General features: G+C 48.4%; 1 protein-coding gene across 2 annotated transcripts in view; it reads left to right on the top strand.

Annotated features, from left to right (window-relative positions):
* Positions 1 to 22,004, top strand: part of SAMD5 (sterile alpha motif domain containing 5) — a 521,996-nt gene that overhangs the window by 438,566 nt on the left and 61,426 nt on the right. The window contains exon 3 of one of the 2 annotated variants that reach the window (XM_037843638.1): positions 9,045 to 9,170. The exons of the other annotated variant lie outside the window; for it this stretch is intronic. Within the exon in view, the coding sequence (XP_037699566.1) occupies positions 9,045 to 9,053 (9 nt within the window). The 3' untranslated portion in view covers positions 9,054 to 9,170. Of the gene's footprint in view, positions 1 to 9,044; positions 9,171 to 22,004 lie in introns of those variants that run through there. 2 annotated transcript variants of the gene reach the window in all.

Raw genomic sequence — 22,004 nt, 5'->3', positions numbered from 1 at the left:
TAAAAAAAATAACTTTCTTTCCTGCCTGTGCGGTCCAGGTTTCTGGTAAAAATTAGAGTTGCCAGTGCAGAGGTACTATCTATATCTATATCTATATCTATATATAGTTATAGATATAGATACAGGTATATATATATATAGAGAGAGAAAGAAGCACAGACTAAGCTGACAAGATTTTGAGACCCTAAAAGAGGATATTTGGAATTTCGTGTGTTTGATAGATTAGTCTAGTGAACAGATGATTTGATGTCAGATTGGTGCCTCAAATCTGGCACAGTTTCCCAAATTTCCACACCAAACATTCAGAGCCAATGCCAGAGACTGCCCAGAGCTGCCGGTTTGGGTGGGGGGGCTTGTGGTGATGGTGGAGGCCTCACACAGGCAGCCCAGAGAAAGGAGAGAGGGAAGGGGCCACGGAGGGTGCAGGAGCCCAGACCCCCGGCTGGCAGCCAGACCCGGAGGACAGAGGCTCGGGAGGAGGCTGGCACCAGGCACAGAACCCAGCATTTCCCCTTTCAGGGGTGCCAGCCATCCTTAGGGGTTACCCCTTTACCAGAGAGCCACATGCATTTATGAGGACCTCAGCTCCTGTAAATTGCTACATTTTTTTTAAATGGCTGGAAAAGGAAACTCTGGAAGAATATAATTCTAGCACTGTCCTTGACCAGCTCTCACCAGGTAGAGCTGGGTGGGTAAGAGAAGTGAGGCCGACTGGGGAGTAAAAGAGGTTGTTCGACGTGAGCTCCTGAAATAGATAGAAGACTTGCAATTTCACACCAAGATCCACAGCCTGGACTTGTTTTCTGGTTGCAAATCCTAAATAGCAGCAATCCATCTGTGAGACTGACATCTTTTTGTGCTTCTTTTCAGTCACTCCCAAGGGAAAAAAAGATTCTTTTAGATGGATTCTGATTTGGCAGCTTTCTTACTGCCTGTCACTTGAGAGATGTTGAACAATAGCAACAAATTCCATTTTCTCTGATCCTGCAGGTTGTTAAAGTTGGAAATTTACCCATCCTATTTGGGTCCCAAGGCTGGTAATCTAACATAATAAATGAACTGTGGTCCCTATCTGCTCCCCTTTAGGTTCATTTTAGGATGACAGGATAGGCTGATTCAGCCCTTAGGGAAACATGAATGCACATAAAGCAGACAGTTGAGGAGGATATTTCTAAGAGGGAGGCCATTCTGCGCAGCAAGGCTGGGCAGGAAGCAGCAGATTGACCGTCCGACCGAGGTAAAAGGTAGAGCACGAGGAAGGGGCTGCCGGTGCCAGGCGGCGTCCACTGGAAACAAGGGACAGGGGTCGGGAAAATCAGCTCGGGGCCCTGGGCCAGTCACGTGTGTCCACAGCCTGGAATACGTGTCACCAGCAGACGTGGGGAGCAGGGTTCTTTGCCGCAGAATGTGCAGAAGCGGCTCTTTGCTCCCCGTCTCACTTCATGTGGCCTGTTGGGTGGGGATGATCCTGGGCAAAAAACTCGATAATTTGCTCAGGATTCTATGCTTTGGGAGAAGCCGTTCCTGCGTGCCAGCACACGTGTCCGGATGTGCAGGGGGAAGTGTGCGCTGACAGCACACGGCCAAGCCTGCGCCTTGGTTCTGACCCCCAGGAAGGGGGTCCCAGCAGGGTGCGCAGGGCTTGTGGGGCCCAGTGGTCCTGGTGGACGGTGAGAGGGTCACCCCTTAGAAGGGACCATGTCTGTCTCTATTTGGAGGGAGGGAGTGTTGCTTTGGTTTGGTTTGGTTTGATTTTTTGCTGTTTCATTGTCTGATTTGGAAACATTCACTCTTAAAAAATTGGTTTCATCTCTCAGTTTTCTCCCATTCTTTGGGTTCCTTTTATTGGAATTGCAGCTTACCACCTAACCCTATTAACTTCTGTGGATTCCACATGGATGTGCAATTAGCTGGTAGGCCCCTTTAAGGAAATAGGCAGACTGTACAGTCAGGTACTTCTCCCTTTAATTTTGGAAGCTGGTTCATGGCGGATTTACAAGCGTCCATCTGAATTCCGACCGGAACCAGTCACACCCTCACCCTGCACTTGCTGGATTCTGCTTTACGTAGCAGCGTGGTTGGTTGTATGCACGTATGCATATCTGTCTTTTCATTTAGACTGAAAGCTTCTTGAAGACAGAAATTGGATCATTAGTCTTTGGATCCTTAATAATTACAGAACATGGTGTATAATAAATATTCAGTGATTCCAATTAATCAAGGAGGCTAGGCATGACATCATCATAGCAAAGGCAACATTTTTTTCTGTTGATCAGTCTCTCTCACTTTTTAAAAAATATTTTTATTGAGATATAATTCACATACGATACAGTTCATCCATGTAAAGAACACAGTCCCATGGTTTTCAGGACTGTCTGTTGACTGATGTGTGTAATCATTATGACAGTCGATTTTAGTACATTTTCCTTCACCTCAAGATGAAGCAGCGTATCTTTCAGCTGTCACTCCTCTCCCACCCTGAGCCCTCCTCCTCTCCCTATTCCTAAAATCCACTAGCCATTTTATGTCTCTGTATTTTCCCTATTCTGGACTTTCAGATGAGTACAGCCATACAGAATGTGGTCTTTTGTAACTGGCTTCTTTCACGTAGCATGGTGTCTTCGAGGCTCATCAACGTTGTAGCATGTATCATTATTTCATTCCTTTTTATGGTTAAACAATATTCCATTACGAGTATTATGGCTGTTATGAATAGTGCTGTAAACATTTATGGACACATGTCTATGGACACATGTTTTTACCTCTTCTAGTATCATTTCTAAGAATCTTTTGCCAAATCCAAGGCTGTGAAGATTTATCCCTATGTTTTCTTCTAAGATTTTTATAGATTTTGTTCTTACATTTAGGCCTTTGGTCCATTTTGAGTTAATGTTTGTATATGGTGAGAGTAGGGATCCAACTTCGTTCTTTTGCGTGTGGCTATCCAGTTGTCCTAGCACCATTTGTTTATAAAGACTTTTTCCCCGTTGAGTAGCCTTGGCACCATTGTTGACAATCAGCTGAGCACGTATGTATGGGTTCAATTCCAGACCCGCAGTTCTGTTCTGTAACCTGTATGTCTGTGTCCTGACGATACCACACTGTCTGCGTTACCATTACTTTGCAGTAAGCTTTGAAAGTGGGAGTGAGAGTCCTTCTACTTTATTCTTTTTCTCAGGATTGGTTTGGCTCTTTGGGGTCCATCACAATTCCATGTGAATTTTAGAATCAGCTTGTGAATTTGTGCAAAGGAGCTACCTGAGATTCTGATAGGAATTGCACTGAGTCTGTAGATCAGTTTGGGGAGTAACATCATCTTAACAATGCTAAGTCTTCCAGTCCATGAACATGCAATGTTTTTCCACTTGCTTATATTGTCTTTAATTTCTTTCAACAATTTTTATAGTTTCTGCGGTGTAAGTTTTGCACTCTATTTAAATTTATTCCTAAGTATTTTATTCCTTTTTATGCTATTTTGAATGGAGATATCTTCTTAATTTCATTTTCAGATCATTATAGCAAATGTATAGAAATAGTTTATTTTGTATATTTATCTCATATCCTTGAACCTTATTGAAATCACTTATTAGTTCTAATAGTTTTTAAAGTGAATTCCTTAGGGTTTTCTATATGCAAAATCATGTCATCTGTAACTAGAGATACTTTTACTTCTTCCTTCTAATCTGGATGCCTTTTATTTCTTTTCCTTGCCTAATTTCCCTGGCTAGAACATCCAATGAAGAGTTAAATAAAAGTAGTGAGAGCAGACTTCCTTGCTTTGATACTTTTCTTAGAGGATAAGCATACAGTTTTTCACCAGGAAGTATGGTGTTAGCTGTGGGTTTTTGTAGATGTCTTTTATCAGGTTGAAGAAGTTCTCTTCTCTTCCTAGTTTGTTGAATATTTTTATCCTGAAATGTTGTTGGAATTTGTCAAATGCTTTTTCTGCATCTATTGAGATAATCATGTCATTTTTGCTTTTTGTACTATGATATAATGTATGAAATGAATTTATTTTCAGATATGAAACCAATCTTGCATCCCCGGGATATATCCTGATTGTGGTGAATGATTCTGTTTATATGTTGCTGGATTTTGGTTGTGGTGAATGATTCTTTTTATATGTTGCTGGATTTCGTTTGCTATTACTTTTTGAGGGTTTTTGCATCCACATTCATCAGAGATAGTGATAGTTTTCTTTTCTTGTGAAAAGTTATCTGTTTGGCTATTGGGGGAAAACTGAGGTCACAGAAAGCTGGTAAGTGTCCCCTCCTCTTCTATTTTTGGAAGACTTAGTGAAGAATTTGTGCTAATTCTTTGAAAGTTTGCATAATTCAACAGCAAAGACATCTGGGCTGGGGCTTTTGTCTGTGGGAAAATTTCTGATTCATTCTCTTTACTTGCTATAGGTCTATTCGGATTATCTATGTCTCCATGTGTCAGTTTCAGTATTTTGTTTCTTTCTAGGAAAGTGTCTGTTTCATCTAAGCTATCTAATTTGTTAATACATAATTTTTCATAGTATTTCTTTATAATATTTTATTTCAGTAAGGATGGTGGTAATGACTCCCTCTTTCAGGTTGCGGGACACTGATTACGTGCTTCGACTTGGCGGGCCTGGGCCAGGGGATCGGCCACCCCTGGGGAGGGTAGTGGGTACGGGTGAACAGCGCCCTTCACAGCCCCCCGGGCCTGGGAAAGTGAGGCCGGAGGCAGGCCCCATTTTCTCACCCAAAATACCACTGTTAGGAGAGGCTTGCCGGAGGGAACCGCCTTTTCCCCACCCCCTTATCTTGCCCCTGACACTCCCCGTTGCCAGAGCAACTCCCCCACCGTCAGTGCGCATGCGCAGTTACCAGAACAACTCTCGCTCCTTGTCTATCAACCTCCGCGCCCTCTCCGAACCAATCCAAGCCTTTGACCTCTACAGCTACCCCGCCCTCTAATCGCCCAATATAACCTTGTGCTCTCCCCTAATAAAGCTCTCTTGGTTTTACCCTCCTGAAAAAAGCGTCCCGCCTGTTTTCCTCTCGCCGCCCTCCACACCTTGCACGCCCCCCCGCCGGGGACCTGGCCAAGTCTCCCGCCTCGCCTTCGCCTCCGGGAAAGAGCCCCCGCCGCCGGTACCCTCAGAGCAACGCCGAGAGCTGAGGGTTCAGCAACCGGCCGCCCCCCCCCCCCTCAGGACGTAATAAGTAAGACCGCACAGGTATGATTCAAGTTTTAGTCTTCTCTTTTTATTTGGTTTTTCAATTTGTGTTGTTCTAGGGCTTACTATATACAGCTGAGAAAAATCAGCATCAAATTTCTACTAACTTGATTCCAGTAATAATTGAAACATTACTCCTATAAAGCTCTTCCCTTTCCTCCTTTTTTTGGTATTATTATTATAAATATTTTAACTATTAATGTTACAAAGTTAACAATATATTGTTATAATTATCATTTTATCATTGGTCATCATTTCCTTGGCCATTACAACTTTGCTCCCACCCATGTCTTCTGTGTTGTTATTGGCAAATATATTATGCATATATTATATTTTGTATGTTATAGGACCAACAATACATTATATACATATTATTTTATACAACTTATTTTCAAATCAGTTAAGAGAAGAAAGAAGGAAATCTGAATAATAATGTCTATTGTAATTACATAATTACTTTTACCAGTAATTACCATCTGGGGTCACTTGTTTTCAGCCTAAAGAGCTTTCTTTGGTATTTCTTGTAAGGTGGGTCTGCTAGCAATGAAGTCTCTCAGTTTTTATTTATCTAGGAAAGTCTTTATTTCAACTTCATTTTTTAATGTTAGATTTGCTGGATATAGGACTCTTGGCTGACCGGTTTTTCCTCTGAGCACTTTGACTGTGTTCTCCCACCACATTCTGGCCTCCGTTATTTCTTCTGAGAAGGCAGTGGTTAATCTTATTGGGGTTCCCTAGTAAGTGACACATCATTTTTTGCTCACTGTTTTCAAGATTTTCTCCTTGTTTTGACAGTCAGCATTTTTCCTATGATGTCTGTTGATGGATCTCTGCATTTAATCAACTTGGAGAGCCTCCTGGATTTGTAGGTTATTGTTTCTCAATAAGTTTGGAAAGCTTTCAGTCATTATTTCCTCTAATGTTTCTTCTTCTCATTTCTCTCTCTCCTGTTTTTCTGGCTCTCCCATTATGCACATGTTGATGAGCTTTGTGGTGTCCTATATTTCCCTGAGGCTCTGTTCATTTCTCTTCATTCTTTTCTCTGTCTGATCTTCCACTTGCCTAATCTCTATTGTTCTATCTTCAAATTCACAAATTCTTTCTTCTTGCTAATTCAAATCTACTGCTGAGCCCCTCTAGTGAATTTTTTATTTCAGTTATTGTACTTTTCAACTTTTCAACATTGTCATCATACCTTCCTATACTTCTTTATTCAAACTTTCCATTAGTTTTGTGAGAATACTTATAATGGCTACTTTGAAATCTTTTCCTGTTAAATACAACATCTGCTTTCTCTTTCAGGCAGTTTGTGCTGCCTGCTTTTTTCTGGCGTAAAGTCACTCTTACCTGTTTTGTTGCATGCCCCCTAGTATTTTTGTTGGAAACTGAACATTCTAGATAATATATTGTGGCAACTCTGGGTACTTGTTTCTCCTCCTCCAGGGTCCATTATTGTTGTTTGCTTGTTTATTGCATAGGGACTGGCTGGATCATTTTTGGTGCCATCTACCTCCCCTCCCACAGTGTTAGGCTGCTGCTGGACACTGCCCCAGGAAGGTGCAGCTCTGTCTGCCATCTCACCCGGAGATGCTCTCCTCCACGCCCTGACCAGGGCTGCTCCACTCCACTGACTGAAGGCAGTTGCTCTATTGTTTATGACATTGCCCCGGGGCATAGATTCCTCTACAGACTAATCTAATCCACCTGTGCCTCCTTGGATGGAATAACTTCTGAGGTCAGTCCCCAGGAGGGCTTCTCCCAGTGGTCATATTCCCCAGATCCCTCCTGCAAGCCAGTCTAGGCTGCATCTTCCTTAGATCCACAATCTCCTCCCAGTTCTCTCCACCACAACCTCCAGTGTTTATGAGAGAGCACTTAGTTTTAAACTTCTCCACAGTGTTTAAAACGGAGTCTGGAATGAGATGAGGAACTAGCTGTTTTACAGCCTGCTTCTCCCCCAGGCAGTATCTCTGAGACAGGACTCTGCAGCTGTGGGTTGGGACATTGGGAAGCTTCTCTCTGACAGCCACCCTGCTCCTGGAGCTGGGCCCTTAGTGGAGGGGATATGGAACCACCACCTCACAAGCCAGGGAAGGGTGATCGGGGCCCCAGTGTTCTCAGTACAGCTGCTTGAGTTGGGGGTGGGCAGAAGAAGGGAGCCCCTGCCTCTCCACTGTACTTACCCAGGACTTAACCTCAGTCACTGGCAGCTGGGGGCAGGGTGAGAAATGCTGGCAACTGGGAGCTGGGGGGTGGGGGGAGCCCTGGGTTGTTGGTTCAGCTGTCTGGAGAAGACTTCCTGCCTCACTGGGCTGGGAGGATGGAGGTGGGGGTAGTCTTGGTTCAAATACCATGGACTCTTGCCTTTCTTACCAAATGTTCGTGGATTTCCATGAACAGATGTTTCTTCATTTGCATTGCCCTAAGGACCATTGCCAGACAAAGTGGGAGAGAGAGAAGAAAGAAAAAGAAAAGACTTGAGTTAATGATTGCCTAGGTAATTGTTTGGTTGTATGAAAACAAATGATCTATCTTAGAACCTGACAATATCAGAGAGAAGAGCAGTTAGAAGGTCCTGGGGGGATGAGTGGAGATCCGATGTGCTAAATCTATCAACCCTCGGTAGTGAAGCCTTCCTCACAGTTATGGGTGTTTATGTATGAGCAAGAAAAGATTGAGTATTTGGTTTTTCCATATTTGACCTGAAGTGGCAAGTGAATGGAAGAAAGTAATTGAAGAGTTTTGTTACAATGTGATAAAATGCAGAAAAATCTAAAGTAGCACAGCATTGGGAGCTCAGGATGGCCGTACTTGGAGCTGTCTGCTGAGGGGCGTCTGCCACGGGCTGAATGAACACAGGCGGAGACAGCTTCCATCTTCTAGTCGCTGAGCACTCGCCTGGGGTTCCGGTGGGAGAAGGCGGCTTTGGACAGAGGCTGAGCCCGTCTGTGTCCCGTCCGGAACCTGAGCCTTGGGACTAAGAGCTATGTGTGGGAGTGGGCTCCCAGCTCACAGAACTGAAGTCAGTATCGGTTGACTCCACAATTACATTAACAACCAGAACTGACTGCATTTAGTTAAGGTTTTTGAGACTCCTTAGGAGAGTGTCATCTATTGCCACCCTTGGTTACAAGCTCTTCGCACGTACTAACTCATTGACTACAACTCAGCTCTGAGGCAGGAGCTCTTTACCAGTGGGAAGTGGGGTTGTGGAGCCTGCATGTGAGGCCAGCCATCTGCTGCAGCGTCCGTGTGTCTGCCTCACACCACACGGCACCTACAGCTCACCCGTGTGCCTCCTCTCCGGGGCCTCTAACCTGCCCTTACTTACCTGTGGAGACTGGAAGCCCAGTGAACGGCCAATCTGTTCAGCTTTTTAGGACACAGAGCCCTTAGTTAAGCGGCTGTGTTTTCCACACCTGCTTCCCGGTGGTTCTTTCCTGTATGAAGTGAGGTTGGTCAGTGTCGGGTGCTCAGGAGCTATTTCCTGTGCTGGATCAGTGCACCTGGCCCTGCCACCTCCTGGAGGACAGCTAAGGGGATTGCCAGAGCTTTCTAAATTGGATGGTGATGGTTAGAAAACCTCATGCCACATTGAGAGAGGAAGGCGGAGGGATGCTCAGAGTCCCAGGGTAACTTATCAGCTTCATGGACAAACTGTTATTTGGTGCTCTCTGTATACAAAGAACTAGCTAGTGCCAGGATTATCAAGAAGCTTTTAAAATGGCTAGAGTCTTAAAATGCTACAACATAGTCCAGAAAGAAGGCATAGATAATTGAATTATTTAGCACAACATGTAAAGCGCGAACCACAGCTGCTTCCTTCCTCTTCCAGCGCAGGTGACCAGCCACCACGGCGCCCGGCAGGTGTCGGGGCCACGCAGAGGTTATCCACGGAGACAGGAAGGTTGTGAGATGAAGCCGATGAGTTCAGCAAAGGCCACGTCTTTTGAGAAAAAAGGGACATACAAGCAGAGGTATTTAGTGACAGTCAAATGATAGTACTTAATTTGGCAAGAGGAAAAGTTTTAAAATAGGAGTGAAGTGGGAGTTGATTTTGAGAGAAAGACAGTAAGATCAGTTTTAGATTTATCACAGTTCAGACGAGGAGACATTAGACATGTGACCTTCAGTAAAGTCAAGGTCGTGAAAGCCATGGCGAGGCTGAGGAACCCAGGAGTGTGAGCTCCAGATCAGCACCACAGCCACACAAACACTGTAGAACAATTACGAAACTTGACCCAAGACGCTGGACAATGGATATAGGAGATTTTGGTAGTATTCTTGCAGTTTTTGTTACACTATGAAATTGTTTTTAAAATAAAAAGCAAAAAATTAACAAACAAAAAACACCATCCTTTGAGACAAATGTTGACGTTGCAAACATGTCTTAAGATCTATATGATAAATAAGTATCTTAAGACACATATAGGTGTTCACAAACTTTAACCTGCAATTCCACTTCTGAGACTTTATTCTGAAGAAATAATCACATACATGAAAGTACGTGAGACCACATTACTCAGAATTGCATATTAGAGTCTATCTAGACATACATGAGACTACAAAGGAATGAAAGTGAATTCTGCTCTGTCCACTTGGTCAGTGTTACTAAGATACATTACAGTTTCATACAGTGGCTGGGTGGCAGCATGCAAACATCTTGGCTTTAATATTAGACTTAAAAGCAGCATATGACCCAAGATATTAACAATTACGATGTTAAAATTTGAATATGAAATACACCAAAGTGATATATGGGAGGTTTGAAATGGTGATACTTTCCCCTTTTTAATTGTCTGACCGATCATAATGTGTTTATGCTGCTTTCATGATTTTAGCGGTATTTTAAGTCAAAAGCTCAAAAAGTGGGTAGAAGTACACGCTCGGGAGAGAGGTCAGGAACGATGGGTGGGATTCAGGGTAACTGCCTCATGGTTGAAGCCACAGTGGTCGAAATCTCTGAGGAACAGGACAGAGGAGCCAGGGGTGCCCAGGGAGCAACGGAGATTAGAGGAGAGTGATGGGGGGCAGGGGGCTGTGGAGGGAGACCCCGAGGTGGGGGTGTGGGGTGGGGGCTGCAGGCTGTGGAGGGAGACCCTGAGATGGGGGTGTGGGGCAGGGGCTGCAGGCTGTGGAGGAAGACCCCGAGGTGGGGGTGTGGGGCGGGGGCTGGGGGTGCAGGGGTCCCGAAGTGGGTGTGTGGCAGGTGGAAGGTGGAGCCTGGGAGGTAGCAGAGGGGAAAGGAGGAGCCCACTCACCCAGCATTTTCCTCCAAGGAACAATAAAGACAAAGCCTTGTATCATCATTCTGCTCAAACACAGAGAATTTTTTAAAAGTTAATTCCTGTTTGCATTGTGATATTTTAACATGGGTAATGGAGTTTAGAAACTGCAACGAAAGGGACTCGAGCCGTGAAAGTGCCTGTCTGCCTCTCCATGTGACCCTGGTGCTGACAGAGGGGCTGTGCCTGTGTCCGGGAAGGTTCCGGAATGCCTTCCCAGCAGCATTTTATCCGCAGAGCCCAGTTCACTTCATAAGGTTTATAACCTTCCATAAAACTGCAGAACGTTTTATTCTTTTTTGATTAAGCCACCTTTGGAATCATTTTGGTCCCTTTATAGTCTCATTTAATCTGTTGGTTTTTTTTCATAGACTAAAAGGAGAAAAATTCTATCAGTGGCCAAAACAGTGATTAGAACTTATAAGTTGCAGCTTAGGGCTTGGAGGCACCTGCACATGCTAGTTATCTTCTCCATCTGCTTCTCAGCGAACTCTAATCCCCAAACACATCTTTACTTTCTTCTCAAGCAATGGGAAAAAGAAATTACCAAAATGTACCTTTTCCCAGTTGCAAGAGGTAGTAATATTTGGAATCTTTCCTATTAAAGCATCACTCCCATGGTATGAAAGCTCTTTACCAAGGACCAGGGAAAGCATGAATTAATAAAACATCACAAGATTTTGTTTCCTATATTGAAAATCTTACATTTGCATAAAAACAACCAAATCTTTAGAAAACAAATTCAATCACAAGGAGAGGACCATAAAAAAACAACAACAACAACAAAATAAATCTTAAAACCACATTCAGGCTTAAAACAAGGAAAATATCAGCTCTCCTTATTCCTGAAGGATTTTTTAATCATTTAATTAATGCCGGCCCTCAGGGCACTGAGCAATTGTTAATTAAAGCAAGGAGGGAAGGCAGAGGATGCTGAGATGAACGTTTCCTTTTCTCTGCAGGGGAAAACAGTACCACGCCAACATTAATAAATATGAATGCTTTTGAGGGAAAGTATAGAAAAATGTACAGAAGACCCTTCCTCAGCTTGGCAGGCACCAGCGGGTGCCTGAGTTACCGGCAGTGCCCAGGGGTTAAGGGCCCGCCCGGCGGGGGCTTGGCCTCCTGAGCAGGGTCTCCCGCGGGACCCCCTTCTGCTTCCAATCTGGCTGTGAGCGGACCCTCCCCAGGTGCCTGCAGGTGGGAGTGGACTCGCCACCCACCCGCTTCATTGCCTTTTCCCTTTTCAACCGTTAAATTGTAACTTAAAAAATAATAATTTCCATGCCTGTTAGCTCACCGCTTGTGCTCACCTAATTTGGGCAGGTTATCGGTGGTAACTTCTCTGTCCCTCCCTCCCACGCACCTGAACCCCACATGAAGGCGGCTTTTATCTTTTGCAGTTGCTTGGAAGTCTACACATAACAGGCAGAGCTTTAGAAGCCAAGGACAAAAAATGTAAGAAAATCTGCTTCTCACTCCATTTGGAAAATGACAGTAGCCAGGCCCCATGCGCTGTGTGTTCAGCGTGAAAAAAAAAGTCATTCTTTGAAATTAGGACAATCTGGAATGACTTGTCCCCAATTTTTCTATGACCCTAGTTTTTATAATCTCATAGGCTTTTTACCAAAGCTGTTTTTCAAAAATGGAGCTCAGTCCCTTCGGGCTCGGGTGCTTTGTTTTGCTTTTCTCCTTTCCCCTTGAATCTGCGTGCATCTGTCCGTCAGCGCCTCGGGCCTGGATGCCACCTCCTGCTCAGAGGGGCCGTCCGTCTTCAAATCCGCTCAGAGCCAGATGGGATCAGGGGCAGGCAGAGACTTTGAATTTCATTCCGCTGCTTGTGGTCGGAATATACTCTTCCCCGTGGATATGCCTTGACCCCCTAAGAGAACAAACTCTCGGTAATCAGAAAGCCATCTTCCATTTTTAAAATTACCAAATCACTGCTTATTTCTGCCCAAATCTGGTAAAGTGCAGATACCAGGGCAGAAAAAATTAACGTCTGCGGGAAAACTCCTGGCTTGTGCTAAGGGGATGGCTGACAGAGACTTCCCAGCCGAGTGACAGATACAGACGTCCACATGGGCAACACCAGCCACGCGGGGTAGTTGGGAGTCAGAGTGCGCGAATCATGTAGAAGGAAAACCACGAGGAGACTCTCCTGGCATGTTTTCCGAGGTGGACTTACACGAGGAGGGCGTTAATTAAAACCGCACTCTTGGTCCCCTTCCTCTGTCACAAATCCGGGGGGGGGGGGCAGGGGTCTGCACACCCCAAATAATCACGATTATCAGACCCTTGGGGTCACTCAAGTAGGAGAAGCACTGATAGACCAGATGCTTTATGGGTCTGCGGACTGTTAGCTGGGACGTAGATGTAGACGTCGATACAGACACAGAGACACAGATGTATTAGATATCAGCTAATGCTGTGTCTTGCACAGCCCACAACGCCTTACGCTGTGTCAGATCATCCGCCTCCAGCACCGGGCCCCTGAGGAGTGGCAGGGACGTCCGGCTCAGAAATGGGCCCTGGAGCTTGGCTGGGGGCCGCCAAGGTGGGCTACAGGGGGCAGGAGGGAGGCGGAATCGAACAGCCAGGCAGGACACCAGGCCTGGCGCTCGGGAGCACGTGGGACAGCGCGGGCCCCTCCCAGCCACCAGCAGCAGCTGCTCATGGGGTCCTGACTACTGACCTGCCCCCCTAATGGGCCTTCCACTGGGGCCGGCAACCACCCCAGGAGGGCCGGAGCCGCGTCCCCAGTGGGAAGGCCCTGCGGTGGCCAGTGGCGCCCTGTGCTTCTCTTTTAGGTGACTCTGACCCAGGGTCCCAGGTTCTGGATGGGATCTGTTCCCCTGCTCGTGGCTGTGGCCGCCCGCGATCATTTGGGAATTCACAATAACTCTCAATTCCCAACCCCGGTCACGGTTCCAGGTGGAATGCAGCTGTTTCAAGTAGGATGAATGGAACTAGATTTTCCCAATATGTTTTCATCCATGGCGCTGGGCCCGTGGTTCTGGGATCACACGGATGAGAAGGAGCAGAAACTCCCAAGGGACCCGTGTGGCCGACACATCCGCTCTCCAGACTTCTGCTGCTCGGAGCCGGAACCGGGCTCAGGAAGGACATCTGTGAGCTGTTTCCAAACTGCTGCCTCCTAAGACTTGCAAAACTGTGCCAGATGTGCGGTGAAGCTGGGAGACACCGTTCAACCTTTTTAGAACTGTCAGTATCTGAACATAGGAGCATTTGCTTTTTTTTTTCATTTTTTTATTGTGGAATATAATGTATATACATAAAAGTGGTACAATTTAATAAGTGGCTATAGAGCAAATTTCAAAAAATTTTATGGGCTAAATTTCCACCATTTCAGCTCTTTCTTTCTAGCTATTCTAATACCCTAGCAACTAAGCAAAAAATTAATGATTCAGTTTTCATAAACCTTTGTTAAATCCTTTCTTGTCTGTTGCTACCCCTTTCTCTAGTTTAGTCAATTTCCCAATCTTCAGGGACGTCTGGGCAGCGACCACCCTCCCTTGTTCATGTTGAAATGTTGAAAGGGGGTGTCAACTGCGGTCGCAGTTGAATCGTCTGGGGGGATGGCGGCCGGTTGCTGAACCCTCAGCTCTCGGCGCTGCTCTGAGGGTACCGGCGGCGGGGGCTCTTTCCCGGAGGCGAGGGCGAGGCGGGGGACTTGGCCAGGTCCCCGGCGGTGGCGTGCAAGGTGTGGAGGGCGGCGAGAAGGGAAAGACAAGACACTCTTCCTCCAGTGGGGGTAGAACAAAAAGGGGCTTTATTCAGGGGTGAGCACAGGTTATATAGGCTGGCAAGAAGGGCGGGGTTGGAGTAGGGGTGTAAGGGCCTTAAATGGTAATGCTGAGGGGAAAAAGGCTAGGATTGGTTCTGAGAGAACGCGGAAGCTGTTGCAGCGGGCGGGAGTAGCTCTGGCAACGGTGCATGCGCACTGGCGGTGGTGGAAGTTGCACTGGCAACGGGGAGTGTGCGGGCAAGATAAGGGGGTGGGGGAAAAGGCGGTTCCCTCCGGCAAGCCTCCCCTAACGGTGGTATTTTGGGTGAGGAAATGGGGCCTGCCTCCGGCCTCACTTTCTCAGGCCTGGGGGGCTGTGGAGGGCGCTGTCGCCCGTGCCCACCACCCTCCCCAGGGGCTGATCAGGTCCCCCAGCCCAGGCCCGCCAAGTCGAAGCACGTAATCAGTATCCCACAGTCAACGTTATGGAAAAGGGGGCTGCGCCTGGTTGATGTTCTCAAAAATGCTGTTGCCTCTGGGTTTGGGGATTTATATCTGGCATAGGAACACTCTGGAGGATTTAAGTTTCTGAAAAGTAAGCTTAGTGAGTGAAACTTTTATAAATTCTCTGATAGGGACCTGGCTATTCTTCAGGGTTTTGGAAACTACTGTTTATTTGGGCTTATCATACTATGGCCCTTTGGCATATCTAGCTGAAGCTGGCATAGGAGTAACCTCCAGGATAGCCTCTCAACTCTATTGGAAATCTCTTAGCCACTGAAACCTTATTTGTTGCCTTTCTTTTCCCCCTTTTGGTCAAGTAGACATTTTTAATCCCTTAATGCTAGGGCCAGCTCATTCCTGGGAGTTGTGTCCCATGTCCCCAAGGAGATTCACTCCCCTAGGAGTCCTGTCCCATGTCAGGGGGAGGGTGAAGAATTTATTTGCAGAGTTGGGCTTAGAGAGAGAAAGTCCACATCTGAGCAACAAAAGAGGTTCTCTGGAGGTGACTCCTAGGCATAAATATAGGAAGGCTTAGCCTCCCCTTTATGGCCATAAGTTCCAGAAGAGCAAACCTCAAGATTGAGGGCTTGACTTATTAAGTAGGTGGTTCCTAATTTCACATAACGCATATTCTGTCCAGGATAAAGTCTCACATTATCTTCACTTAGTTGTACAATTATCATCATGCTCCATCTTAAACAATTATCATGACCCAAAACACCCCAAAGCTCTTATCAGCCCCTAATTACTTATCCCTAGTATTACTGTAGTACTGGTAAAGTTATTCCTACTAAATATATTCTATAATATGCAATAGGTAGTTTTTCCCATATATCACTCTTGTCAACTCTTTGTACAGCGCTGTACCTTAGAAGGTGGATTATGCAAGCACTTATTTATATTTGTAAAGCTAATCTGTGGGATACACACCTTTAAACAACCCCTTTCCATCCTGTTTGCTTTCACTGCAGCTCTGATAATTATAATCCCATTAACGAACCATCCTCACCCCTGTCCATTTCCATACCTTTAAGTTCACCCTCATTTTGTCTGTACATATTAGGTTAGCATTCATTAGCTTCTGTCAATCACTAGGTCCCCAATATTCTACCTTATAAGACACTGATTTTACATTTTTCAGGGAGTTCATAGAAGTGGTAATATACAGTATCTCTCCTTTTGTGTCTGACTTATTTCACTCAGTATTATGTCTTCAAGATTCATCCATGTTGCCATATGTTTCAGGACCTTGCTCCTTCTTACTGCTGCATAGCATTCCATTTTATGTATATACATTTTCTTTATCCACTCATCTGAAGGACACTTGAATTATTTCCATCTCTTGACAATTGTGAACGATGCTACTATGAACATTGGTGTGCAAATGTCTATTCATGTCACTGCTTTCAAGAGCATTTGCTTTTTATAAAAGTGTTTCCAGAGGCCTTTGCAGTGAGTTGATGGTTTAAAATAGTGATAATAATGCTGAGATGTGCTTATTGTAGCATCCCACCCTCCACAGCATCCCACCCTCCACAGCCTCACGTCTGTGCATGTGTGATTTAGTTGTAAACCTGTGAAGCACTCATGGAAAGCATCAGGGAATTTGGATTTCGGGAACCCCTTGTGCCACTCGGGGGCAATGGGTTTTAGATTTCAAAGGGTCAGCAAATATCAGGAGAGACTGTGATGCCCAATGGGACAGATCCAGGCATGCCCTGTGGCCATCGCCACTCTGGGGCCCTTCCTGATGGCTCGGCCCCCCACAGCTCCTGGCCCTGCTCACTCTCGGCCGCTCAGCAGCCCCTGCCAACCGTCCAGGTCCGAGCCCCCGAGGCCCCGGTGGCCTTCTCCCTCCTGTGCTGGGGGCTTCGCTCTCCACCCGTGACAGCCGACGCCTTCAGGAACCCCAGCGGGGCAGCCTCTCTCCTCAGCCAAAGGCTGGCTCGTTCCTTCGTGGCGTCAGCCCCACCGTCCCCTCCCCGGCCTCCACACCCTCTTGCTAGTGCAGCGCCCGACACTCACGGCACAGGGAGTTGGACCGAGCAGGAAGTCTCTGAGTCCAGTCGGTCCTACCGCCTCCTCGAGCCCTTCTCCTCTGCCCTAACCACTTTCACTCTTTTTGGGCAAAAATTATATCTGGCATTTGTGCCTCCAATTTTTCCCCCTCAAACCTCCCATCCACAGTATCCATGAGTTCTTGGGTAACCCTAAAATTGGATCATATCTTGCACCTCTGCAAATTGTTCACTGTCTTGAGGACTTTGTAGGATGAAATCCAGACTCCATAATTCAGCCACGGTGCTGGGTGGCCTGACGCAAGCTCCACGTGTCCCACCTGGCACCCACCTCCGACAGTTTTCCCTTCCCCAAAGCCGTCCCCTCCCACCTGGCACCTGCGAAGGTGCTTCCACTGCCGGAAATAACCACTCCCACCTCCCACCATCTCCTCTCCGTTGTGTGGCCCCACAGGAGACCTGGGTCCTTCTGTGAACCAGAGACTGCTCCATCCCTGTCCGAGCTCCAGTCCGCACGGCCCTGAGGCTGGTCTCGCTGATGTCCCCATTCTGTCCCCATCTGTGCTCCGGTCCACCACGGAGAGGGCTGGTCTCGCTGACGTCCCTGTTCTGTCCCCATCTGTGCTCCGGTCCACCACGGAGAGGGCTGGTCTCGCTGACGTCCCCGTTCTGTCCCCATCTGTGCTCCGGTCCACCACGGAGAGGGCTGGTCTCGCTGACGTCCCCGTTCCGTCCGCATCTGTGCTCCGGTCCACCACGGAGAGGGCTGGTCTCGCTGACGTCCCCGTTCCGTCCCCATCTGTGCTCCGGTCCACCACGGAGAGGGCTGGTCTCGCTGACGTCCCCGTTCCGTCCCCATCTGTGCTCCGGTCCACCACGGAGAGGGCTGGTCTCGCTGACGTCCCCGTTCCGTCCCCATCTGTGCTCTGGTCCACCATGGAGAGGGCTGGTCTCGCTGACGTCCCCACTCCGTCCCTGTCTGAGCTCTGGTCCACCACGGCCCTGAGGCCGGTCCCTCTATGGCCATGATGTCCCTGGGCCAAGGGAACAAACTGACCCCAAGGCACCATCAGGGGAAGCGAGGGCTGAGAAGTCTGCACTTGCCTTTGCCAATAGAAAGAGCTGAGTCGTCACTGAAAGGAGGAGGAGGATTGGGCCCAAAGGGTTTTTCAGTTTAATGAAGAGTGCCCCGGAATTGTTCACTGTGTCCAGACGAGCCTCAACATGGACTTAAAACAGTCATAAGAAGAAGGCTTTATTGACTGCGTGAAAATCTGAACTAGAAGACAAGAAACGGTGGTGCTCAGTTGTTTCATGAGGTGTTCACCCGTGAGCCGAAAGCTTGCGAAAAGTGTTGAAATGGACAGTTTTGTGTGCTCTCAAGTCCTTCCACACATCTTGGACATGGTAGGGGCTCAATTAAATGTCTAATTTAATTGATGACTATGTTACACATTTCCAGTGGGTCCTTTAGGATAATTTCCTAGAAATGAAATTATTTGATCAAAAGATATAAACATCTTGAACATCCTTGAAATTTATTGTTTAATCGCTTTTCAGAAAGCTTGTGTCAGTATTTCCTCTTTTAAGTGAAAATGGCATGTAATTTTCCTTTCTTGATCAATTTGTTATGTATATTGTGCTCATTAGCCATTTGTATTTCTTCTTTTATAAATTGACTATTTGGGTTTTCTGTTTGGGTTTGCTTTTTTTTCTCATGTCTCATCTGAAGCCTTAGCATTTTTCTTATTTATTTGAAAGAGTTGGTATAACTAAAGGATATTAACCCTTGGTTTTGCCTCTGGATTTTCCCCTTATCTGTAAGTTGACTTTTACTTTATCATTGATGATTTTGACCACTGACCCTCCAGACTGTCCCTGAGACTTCCCTCCAAGCTGTCCCTGACCGCTGACCCTCCAGACTGACCTCCATGTGGCTGCACAGAGGCGTCTCTTTCTAAAGCTCTAAATGGAAGCGGAGACCGAGACCCCTCCTCGCTCTCATCCCCCCGAAACCATTCCCTCCTCTGGGCCAGGCTGCACACTTCCTCCCACCCTTTTCTCCTCCCTCCTGTCTCCTGAGACAGCCGCCCAGTCTCCCCTCACTCGGGGGGACGGTAGGGTCCTGTCCGCCATGCCCGCACCCCCTGTTCTAAGCTGTGGCATCCCACGGCTGGCTCCGAGGGCTGAGGCTGGACGGGGACGTGCATCGAGGGGAGTCGGATGCCTGTGCTGAGTCTCGGCAAGCTCTGGCCTGGCCACGGAGCCGCTGCGTCTCTTAGTCACATCCCTCGCCACTTTTACTGCCTTTATGTGTGGAACATTCTTTCCCAATTAACACCAGGTGAACAGCCATCGCTGTTTTCCTCTGCAGAGTCCATCCCCATTTTTAAAGTCCTCAGTCCACATGGGATGTGTTTTACCAAATGGTGTAAGTTCAAAATCCAAGTAGTTTTATTTTTTTTTAAATAGTGTTTTCATAACCTTCACTATATTCCCTCCTTCTTCCTTTCTTTCCCAGTGTGGACTCCCCAGTCTGTCGTCTTCCTGACACATCACACATGCTCTCGGCCAGCTGCCCCCGCGTGTGGGGACTGAAGTCTCCAGGACCCTGAGGCTGTTCCAGGCCGGCCCTGTGCCCCTCAGCTGGGCCCTGCCCTCGGGCTCACGGCCCCGCCAGCCTGGAGCCCACCTTCCCACGGCCTTCAGGCTGCTGGGACCTTCTTTTACGGACCCTTTGGCCCTGGAAACCTTGAAGGTCCTTTTGGGCCAATTTAAAGGCTGGCTCCTTTCTGGAACCTTCCCTCTTTGTCCCTCCCAATCTCTGTCTACCTCAAGTCTCCTGGCACTTTCTTTACTGACAGCACCTGCCTCTCCAGGTCCCCAGGAGTTTGCCCAGGTCCGTCTCTCTGTTTTTAACACCCACTTGTAAGGTTTCTATGCAGCCCAGTAATGACACAAAACAGCAGTGCTTTGTCAGCAAATCTGATGTTTAAAAGTAAGAAGCCTGCATAATGAGGGTTGGATACACTGATTTTATGAAACTGAAAAATTAGGAATAGTTAGGTGAAGTGTGTGAGCAGCCTTGAACATTACCTGCCTCTCGCCTCCCCCTCCTGCCTCCCCTTCCCTCCCCCTCCTGCCCCTCCCCCTCCTGCCCCTCCCTCTCCTGCCCCCTCCCCGTCCTCCCTCCTCCTGCCCCCTCCCCCTCCTGCCCCCTCCTGCCCTCTCCCCTCCTGCCCTCCCCCCTTCTGCCCCCTCCTGCCCTCCCCCTCCTGTCCTCCCTCCCCCTGCCCTCCCCCCTCCTGCCCCTCCTGCCCTCTCCCCTCCTGCCCCTCCCCCTCCTGCCCCCTCCTGCCCTCCCCCCTCCTGCCCCCTCCCCCTCCTGCCCCCTCCTGCCCTCTCCCCTCCTGCCCCTCCCCCCTCCTGCCCTCTCCCCTCCTTCCCTCCCTCCTCCTGCCCTCCCCCCTCCTTCGCCCTACCTGCCCCCATCCTGCCCTCCCCCCTATCTGCCCCTCCTTCCCCTCCCCTCCTGCCCTCCCCCCTCCTTGCCCTCCCCCCTCCTGCCCCTCCTGCCCTCCCCCCTCCTGCCAGCCTCCTGCCCCCCTTCTAGCATCTGCCCCTCCTCCCATTCTGTCCCCCTCCTAGCCCTCCTCTCCCCTCCTGGCCCTCCCCTCCTGCCCTCACCCCCCTCCTGCACAAACCTGAGACAGGGCCTTTGCCAGGACCGTGCCTGAGAACGTTGCAGTTGCCCAGAACACCTTGTGAGAGGAAGAAGTGAAAACGTCACCATGAAACAGTGAGGGAGTGCCGGCTCGGACCCCCACCCAAAGCCCACGGCGCTGCGCAGGTTATTCTCCAAACCCCTCCGTGGCGGGGCTCCCTGCCCGGAGCCGCTAGCTGGGCGCCGTGGGCCCCGTGTCCTTCCGTGCAGCCCCCGGCACGGCCCTGGCTGATGGACCCACGTGTGCAGCCCGCGCGCTGCTGTGAGAAGCAGCCGGGGCCGGGGCAGGGGCCTTGGGGTGCGGGGAATGGGCCTCGAGGGCGGTCAGGGCGGCCGGGGCCGGGGGCAGGGGCCGGGGGTGCGGGGAAGGGCCGCGAGGGCGGTCAGGGCGGCCGGGCAGGCGCTTGCACCAGGCCGCGGCGGGCGCAGGAAATTCCAGCCTCCCAGGAAGGCGGCGGGGAGGAGGGACAGCGGCGGGTGGCCCTGGTGGGCTCGGGCCAGCCTGGACGGGGCTAACCGGGAAGCTCCGGACAAAGGCAGGTGGGTGGTTCCCAGCGACCGAATTCACCATCACCGGCTCCTGGGCTTCTCCAGGATGTGCTTCTGGCGGCCTGAGTCGGGATTTTTATCCGGCCCCATTCTGGGACCAGGGATTTGGGGTCTGCATTAATTTTAGATCGTGGCCCACGGAGACAGCCCATCCCCTGGAGGCCAACGTGGGGTGAAATCGTTTTCTGGAGCAAACGTCCCTGCTTATCTGATCTGCACTCCTGCTCTGAGTCCCGCCCGACATCACCGTTAATTCATGATTAATTCATTCCCCGATTGCAGCCGGATGCTAAGAGTTACCTGCGGGCATTTCTTTTGGCGTAAAATATTAAAAATTCAACCAGCTCTCCTAATTCTATTCCTACTGTGGGCTGAGAAGGGACGGGAATATTCAGTCATTTTCTGCTTCAGTTTGTTAAAATGTTTAGAGGATTTTTGTTTAACTACCTCTTTTACAGAAAAACAAAGGGCGAAAAATTCAGAAAGGCTAAAATTCAAAGACTCAAAGCCATGGTCCCTTCTATTTCTTATAAACATCACTGGTCAGCCTTTACAGTGGCAATCCCCCGTTCCTGACGTGACGCTAATAAAAGCAACTGCTGGCAGAGAAGGACTCAGGCCCTGTAACCACTGACACTAAAATCTGAACTGTGGAGCCCCAGTGGTGAAACGTAGCTGCTGCAGGGCGGGATGCATGGTTGGATAATGAAAGCTCCACATTGCTCTGAGGGGCTCTGGAAAGTCCCTGACGCTTAGATTTGAGTCAGGATGTACTGAACTCAGTGCCACTCCCATGGAGACGGTTCCTGTCTGAGCCCAACGCTGGGGCCCAGTTGGCTAGATACCATTAGACCAGGCATTTCCTCTACGCCATCATGCATGGAGAAGAGCGCACAGCATAGATTTACATTTTAAGAACAATTTTAAAGCGAACACGTGCAACTGCCGCCCATGTAAGAAAGAGAAC

The sequence above is a fragment of the Choloepus didactylus genome, chromosome 7 (genome assembly GCF_015220235.1).
Source record: "Choloepus didactylus isolate mChoDid1 chromosome 7, mChoDid1.pri, whole genome shotgun sequence".
NCBI lineage: Eukaryota > Metazoa > Chordata > Mammalia > Pilosa > Megalonychidae > Choloepus > Choloepus didactylus.
This window is presented reverse-complemented; position numbering and strand designations above follow the sequence as displayed.